General features: G+C 55.8%; 1 protein-coding gene across 1 annotated transcript in view; it reads right to left on the bottom strand.

Moving 5' to 3' along the window:
• The window catches only part of GLP1R (glucagon like peptide 1 receptor), a 30,443-nt gene that overhangs the window by 3,887 nt on the left and 19,108 nt on the right, over positions 1 to 7,448 (bottom strand). Inside the window, exons 9-13 of the mRNA XM_024766059.1 lie at positions 7,059 to 7,128; positions 6,850 to 6,938; positions 6,368 to 6,506; positions 5,407 to 5,448; positions 1,744 to 1,966 (exon numbers count right to left, since the gene is read on the bottom strand). Of these exons, the coding sequence (XP_024621827.1) occupies positions 1,799 to 1,966; positions 5,407 to 5,448; positions 6,368 to 6,506; positions 6,850 to 6,938; positions 7,059 to 7,128 (508 nt within the window). The 3' untranslated portion in view covers positions 1,744 to 1,798. The remainder of the gene's footprint in view (positions 1 to 1,743; positions 1,967 to 5,406; positions 5,449 to 6,367; positions 6,507 to 6,849; positions 6,939 to 7,058; positions 7,129 to 7,448) is intronic.

Here is a 7,448-nt window from a genome sequence, read left to right as displayed (position 1 = left end):
TTTTCTCCCCCCCCCCCGCACTCGCCACCCCGAAGAGAAAAGCAAATGCAAGATGCCTGTCAGGGAGTTTGCCCTTATTCTGGGGAAGCAGGACTCTCCTTGCCCCCACCTGTCTACATTTTCTCAGTCAAGGAGGCAGTCTTCACAAATCCTTTCTTTAGTCTGAGGTTCCACTTCCCCATTAACAGAGACACAACACTTCACTGAAGCTGGAGTATAAGGAATTTTCTGCTTGATGTGTTTTATGTCCCATTATTATTTTCCCTGCACATCACATGCCTCTCTGAGGGGCAGAGGAGAATGTGTCTGGCACAAGGCTTTGGGGGAGGGCCCCCGCCACTCAAAAAGGAGGGAAAGATCAATTCATAAAGGAATTCATCCAGAGATTCTCCTTCTGCCCTCCCAGAAGGTCTGGACTCCCAAGAGTTCTCTTCTGCTCTGAGTTCCATATCCATGAACTCCATTGCCAACCTCTGCGGTACGGCTGTTCCCCTTTTGTCTCGGTCTCTGCAGTGGTGCTACATGTCTGCTTTTCCCCTGTGGCTGGGGCAGGATTGCTAGGTTTTCTCCCTCTAGCCTCTCTGATGCTCATTATCTATGGGATGAGGCTGGAGGCAGGGCAAACATTCAGTAGCTCAAAGCATGGATGAGTCAAATCATTATCTCTCCCACAACCCCAAGCAACATCAAAACCACCACAGTGACTTAGGAGTTAGTGATTTAGTATGTAGTGGGAGAAATCAGAGTTGCACATGTGCCCATGCAGACTATTCACAGCAACAGAGAAAAATGAGCAAAGTACATACAAGCTCCCAAGTGGGGGAATTTCAAAGGGCAGGGGAAGCCCGCCTGCACGGTCACAGTGGGGACTGGTAGAGTCCCCAGAAGAGTCTCTTCTTGGTCACATCCCCTAAAGTTAAGAGGGCGCACCCAAACACCCATGCGAGATACATTATCTGTTCACAAGTAAAAAGCACGTCCATGGAGAGGTGGAGGCAATCTCTCTCTGCCTTCCGGGTTCCCCACAGTAGCAAGTAGTCTACACCCTCAGCATGGACATTCCTGAAGCCCCCTAGATGAGCCCCACAGGATTCCTGAGCATCTCTACAATAGTATTCAGAGCTCATACCCAGGGCTGGACTCCTGGGCGGTGGCCCTGCCTTGATTCCCTGGGTGTGGTGGGCGCAGGCACCAAAGCAACTCAAATATCCAGGGAAGAAGGAAGGACCAGAAAAGAAAACTTTCAGACACCTTCTCAATGTTCATTCTCAACACCGCCCGCTGGGGCGGTGGATGGTGAGAGATGAGGGCCCAGATGAGGGAAACGAGCAACCCGGACATGTGCCCGGGCTCCCTTAACGAGGAGGCAGGTCGGGGGTGGCTGGCGTTACCCAAGCTCCGTGCTTGGCTGAGGTTACATCCGCCTCCTTCGGCGCCATTTCCTCTTACAAGCCCCAGTCCCACTAATAAGCCATTGACCTTGAGTTTGAGTCCGGGGGAACCCCAGGGGCCTTGTGACTTAACAGGAAGAAATCCTCCTCGTTTTAGCAGCAATCGTTTTTTCTCCTCTGCCCGCCACAGTGATCAAATTAACAGGCCGCTTCTCCCCGGAGAAAATGTGTCCACAGGTCCCATTTGCCTGTCTGATGGGCTTAGGGAGGGAAGGCAGGGAAGTACGTGTGTGTGCCATGTGCAGCTCCCCCTGCACCCCCTTCCCCCGTTCCCCGGGAGGGTCTCTCCCACCTGGGATGGCTGCCCAGCCGGCGGCGAGACCACAGGGAGGGCAGGTGCTGGAGTCTCAGCTGCAGGAGGCCTGGCAGGAGGCTGCGTACACACTGCTGCCCACTGTGCCCTCACAGCTCAGGCTGCTGGTGGGACACTTGAAGGGCTTCATGCTACTCTCCCTCTGGATGTGCAGGTGCTCGAGCCGCCAGCGCTCCCAGGTCTTCCGAAACTCCATCTGGACCTTCCGTGGGAGAAGGAGGGAAGAAAAAGCCATCATGCAAACCAACTGCCCACAATATGGCCCCATTATTACATTACAGGGAAGAGAAAAAATCCACCGCATTATATTAAGAGACACAAGTCAAGGCCTCCGGGCGCCTAAATTAATATCCCAATAAAATTGTTTATTGTTGTCTCCTATTTTCTGCTTCTTCTCGGGAAAGAGCCGGGCTTGATGATCTAATTGGTCTCTTCCATCTCTAAACTCTGTGACTCGGCTAAGTACCTTTTACAATCCATCACAGTATTATTTAATGGAAGAGAAGGAGTGACAGAGAGATGCGGGGAGACGGAAGATGGGAGAGAGAAGAAAAGGAAAAGAGAGAATCTGACTTCAGAGCAAGCACTCTGCCGATTTCAGTTTGGGTGACTGAGAAGAGGGACAGCCCTCCCTGCCCCTCATGGCGTCCACACCAGACCTTTCTAAACTCCCTGAGGGCTTTTATCCAGGCCCCAGTGCCTCGTGGGGGAGGAAGAGGAGACGGGGAGAATGAGGCTGGAACTAATAGTAGCAGTGAAGAGGGGGCTGTGTACAAGGGCTTCTCAGCCTGGATTTGCACTAATCCCATCCAGGAACTGGTCCCAACCCACGGTGGGTGCTGCCCAGGTGAGTTCAACCAACCAGAATCCCTGCTTTGCTGGGTTTAGCGTCCCCATCAGGAAAAGCCTTCTCAAGAGAGCTGATGCTTGGGGACCAGGTTGTGGGAGCAGAAGGATACAAACCAAGTAACGCTGCAGAGCCCAAGTCACTTGAGGGCTTGTGGCAATGCCGTGGTTCCTTGTGATGGCCCATGATTCTGGTCCCCCAGACAGGCTGCTGGAACCTGCACAGCCAGCCCAGGGCATCTGGAGTGCACTACCAGGGGATGTGCCCATATGTTTGCTTTCCAGAGCTTCTCTGATGCCCCGACCCCCCGACCCCCGCCGCCTTGCCACCAGGCCTCCCCACATCAGGGTTTCTGGGGCCTGGGCTCTCCCTCTCAGGCCCCAGCCACCAGGACGGCCAGCTGTCAGCAGCTGTGGGTAAGAGGCTCACTGCCAACGCCCCATCAGTCCCTGTGCAAACACCCCGCTTCTCTTCCTGCAGGGCTGCCATCCATCTAGCTAAGCCCATCAGGGTGCCTGCTGTGGCCACATGCCTTTCCTTAAAAGAACTTTCTCTGAACTGAGTGAAGCTGAGATGGCCCAGAGCCTGCCTGCCAGGATGGCCCCAGTATCTCAGGCAGCGTCGCCAAGCCCAGGCTTGGGTGAGGGAGGGAGGCTGAGTAGACACCACCCACGGCCCCCCTGCTCCGTGCCAGTTCGATACCCGGCTGAGTGTGTGACGCGTGTGTTGACATCTGGGACGAGAACACCCGAGGCCGGTGGTGGCCTCTGCCTGTGCAGCAGCAGGCAGGCCAGTCTTGTGGCACAGCCCTTCACTGGGGAGGTGGGGAGAGACGGTAAACTGAGGTACACCCATGGGAAGCCACCTCGGGGACTGGAGAGATCTCACGGATACCAGCAAGAAGTCGGACAGGACCAGGACTGTCCCCCCTTCTGCCTCCCTCTCCCTCAGCACTTTTCCTGAACCTCTGCTGTGGCCCCCGTAACGACAATTGTCATTAGAAACCATCCTTCACAGGGCGCTTACAATATGCCCAGCACTCTCCATAGATTATTGACTTTCACAGCAACCTGCTTAAAGGTAAGGAAACTGAGGTGCAGAGATTTAAGTATTTCTCCCAATCTCAGCCAGGACCTGAACCTAGATCTGGGCTGACTCCAAAGCCAGTGTCCTAACCCTTGGTCTCCTGCTGTCCATGACTCTTTTAACTCTTTGTTTTTTTGGCCATGCCCTGCGGCGGGTGGGATCTTAGCTCCCTGACCAGGGATCAAACCCACACCCCTTGCACTGGAAGCGCGGAGTCCTAACCACTGGACCGCCAGGGAAGTCCCCGCCCATGACTCTAGGCCACGCTTGTTTCTGGCCATGTCTCCCCCCTCCCCCACACTTGGGAGGTGCACCACGAGGGCCGGGACCACACCTTCCTTCCTGGACCTCGCACAGTGCCCAGCATATATCAGGTACTCCCGATACGTGTTGTTTTAAATGAGCCAAATGAATAAATGACTAGCTAAACGAGCACCTGACATTGGGTTTCTTCTATTACTGAGCTCTCACAGTAAAACAACAAAGACGACAACATGAATCCTGGACCCCTGTCCTACCACTCCTGTCAGCATGCCTCCTCACCCTCAGTTTACCCTCATTCCTGCCTCTGATGTCCTCGGGCCGGGCACCACGCCAGGCTCTGGCATTTGGGCTGAGTTGGTAAAGCTCATTCACCTGCATTTACACTTGGGGAGAGAAGCGGTGACTGCCCCGGTCGCACAGCCGGGCAGGAGCAGAACTCAGGACCAGGACTCAGGCTCCTGAGTCACAAGAGCCACAGCAAAGCCACCCCCCAGGCCTCCCCTCCCCTGTGCCCACTCCCTGCCCACTGGCAGCTGGCGCAGGCCTTGGCAGCCACGCAGGACCAATGCCAGGGCCATCTTTTCTCCTTGGGTCAAAAGTACCCCACATTGCCAAGGCAACCCTGGGCCTGGAGAACAGCTCTTATGGACAGAGGTCTCAGCCCAGGAGCCACGTGTGTTTTTGTGACCCAGTGATGGTGACATGTCTGTCCGTGGGCCTGGAGGAGCCAGGGCCTGAGGCGTCTGCGGAGGCTTGAAAGGAACCGGGCAACGTGCCGGAACAAGGCAGGCTCTCTGGGCACTCCGAGCGGGGTCTCCTGGGAGAGCCCGAGGGGAGAGGCCAGCTGGGGATCTGCTCAGCAAGAACCCCCGACCCCGACCCCAGCCACCAGGAAGCCACGGGTGGCTTCCCATGGTGGACAGGGTCCTCGCCTGCATGCACAGAAGGGAGCTTTCTCCTTCCAGTCAGAATTCATTTCAGTCCTCACTCTGCACTATTTCCAGGCCAAACCGGGGGTGTGTCTCTGACTCTCTGATCTTCAGCGTTCTCATGTGTGAGAAATGAAAATATCGAAACCAGAATTTTGGCAGCGATATTTTTTGCGGGGAGGCAGGGACAAGTACATGAGATGGTGATTTTCAAAGCCCCAAGCATGTGACTTGTAACAGTCACCACCACTTGTTCACTCAAGACCCTCTTAACATGAGGCTGGGTCTTCCCCAAGTTCATATATGGTTAGGGCATCCTGCACATGTGTGTGTGTGTGTGTGTGTGTGTGTGTGTGTGTGAGAGAGAGAGAGAGAGAGAGAGAGAGACCTCCACTTCAGTGCCTCAGTGGGGTGAGTAAGATTTCAGCTGAAAAGACTGAAGAACCCCACTGCACAACCACAGGACGGCCATTGGTAGCAGCCCACCAGGGCTCCACGTCCCTCCGCAGGCCTTACCTCATTGTTGACAAAGCAGTACAAGATGGCCACCATCAGCCCCTGGAAGCAAGAGTCGTGTCAGCAGGAGGGAGGGGAGGGAGGCGCCCGGCAGGCAGGCCTAGTCTGAAGCTCCTTGGGGCTCTGCCCCAAACATCCCCCTCCTTAGACTGGGCAGCCCAGTCAGGCCCAGAAATGGGGGTGGTGGGTTCCTTCTCCTTTCCTCTCTGGAGGAATGAGAAGACCCCTTGCTCAGAAACTGCGGAAGTTCTTCGACCACCCGCTCCTGGAGGAGGCCTGAGCTGAGAAAGTACGCCTCTGATCACACGGAATTTTCCCTGCCTGGCCCTATTCGTTCACTCAGGAGCCCCAGTGCTCCAGGCCTGTGATCTATCTGTGTGTGTGCACATGTGGGTAAGTGCATGTGCGTGGACCCACATGCTCGTGGCCATCCCATAAGACATTTGAGGAGCTGGGGCCAGTTTCTTATATTCCTACACCCCCATTGCCATTCGCACCCCCTCAGCATCATCTAATACTAGTGGAGAGGCTCAATTCTTGGCTTTGGAAACTATGTGACCTGGAAAATCTCATTTTAACATCTCTGAGCCTCAGTTTCCTCCTTTGGAAAATGGGATAACCCTGCACACCTCCTGGGATTCTGCTAGGATTAGCTGCACAATGTGTGTAAAGCACCTGGCAGGGTACCTGCCGCCAGCTAGCAGCCCAGTGGACAGCAGTTGCCATGCCAGGCTGGGTGCCCTCGGCAACATCCGGGAAGATTTCTTGTCCAGTGTGCTCATAGAGAAGACTGTCCTGGGTGTCAGCATACCTGGGGACTCTGGCTCTGCTCCAACCACATAACTTGCACAAGGGCCACTTTCCCCCCAGGCCTCAGGCTGCCTATCTGCATGATACAGGCTGGTCCCCGCTCCATCCCCACCCTGGGACTGCTCGAGGGAGGCCCCAGGCTCGAGGTCACCTGGAAGGAGGTGAAGGAGAGCTCTGTGAACAGCTTGATGAAACGCAGCATGCCCCGGGCGTGCTCGTCCATCACGAAGGCGAAGATGACCTCGTGGGTCCCCAGCAGGGGGATGAGCGTCAACGTGGACTTGGCGAGCCTGGGGGCAGGGTGGAGGTGGCATTCCGGACCTCTCCCGGTGGACTCTTCTCCCTGTTCTGTGCCCCCAACCCCCACCAAGCCCTGGTATCTCGGTCACAGACATCCTCCCCCACCGAATACCCTGGGACAGGCTGCCTGGAGGGGAGGAAGTAGAGGTGGAGACCCCCAGAAGCCCAGGAGCTGCCCAGGTACAGAGGTGAGGGCAAGGTTTGGGGTCCCAGGCCAGGCCTGGGTGGAGGAAGAAAGATCATGTAGGGATCCAGGCTCAGAACCCCAGGATCTCTGACTCTGCCGGAAGGAAGGGCTGAGGGTGCCCAGCAAAGGCAGCTCAGTTACGTCACCTGCACTTGGTGTCTGTCTTGCACATGAGATTGGTCTTCAGTTTGGACACCACAATGCAGATAACCCGGACAAAGATGAGGAAGTTCACCTGCAGGGCAGAGGGAAGGGCGGCTGGAGGCCCTCTCAAGACACCCTCTCTCCCCGCTCCTCCGCCCAGTGCCACCTGGGCCCACAGCAGCTCCCACTCCCACCCCACAGCGTCACTCACCCCGATGGCAAAGAGAATGGGCAGCCGGATGATGAGCCAGTAGTTCATGTTGGAGTTCCTGGTCCAGCAGCTGGAGAGGAGAGACACACGGGCACCCGGCTGGACACACAGACCCCCCCAGCTCCCAGTGCAGGCACAGGGCACACAAAGACACGTGGGCATGCAAAGTGACACACACAGACCCACACAAACACTGCCATCAGGAGCTACCCGACAACCAGTCCCAGGACTCACACACACACTGAGTCCTGAATACACGTTCACACACACAGATACGCACAGCCCCTTCATTAACCTACAGTCACACTCGTGTGTGTACTCAGCATCAAACACAAAATAACAGAGACGTTTCACTCACAGTTATTACAGAAAAACCTGCAGGGGGCACCG

This window comes from Neophocaena asiaeorientalis, unplaced genomic scaffold, assembly GCF_003031525.2.
Source record: "Neophocaena asiaeorientalis asiaeorientalis breed wild unplaced genomic scaffold, Neophocaena_asiaeorientalis_V1.1 scaffold46, whole genome shotgun sequence".
Classification (NCBI taxonomy): Eukaryota; Metazoa; Chordata; class Mammalia; order Artiodactyla; family Phocoenidae; genus Neophocaena; species Neophocaena asiaeorientalis.
This window is presented reverse-complemented; position numbering and strand designations above follow the sequence as displayed.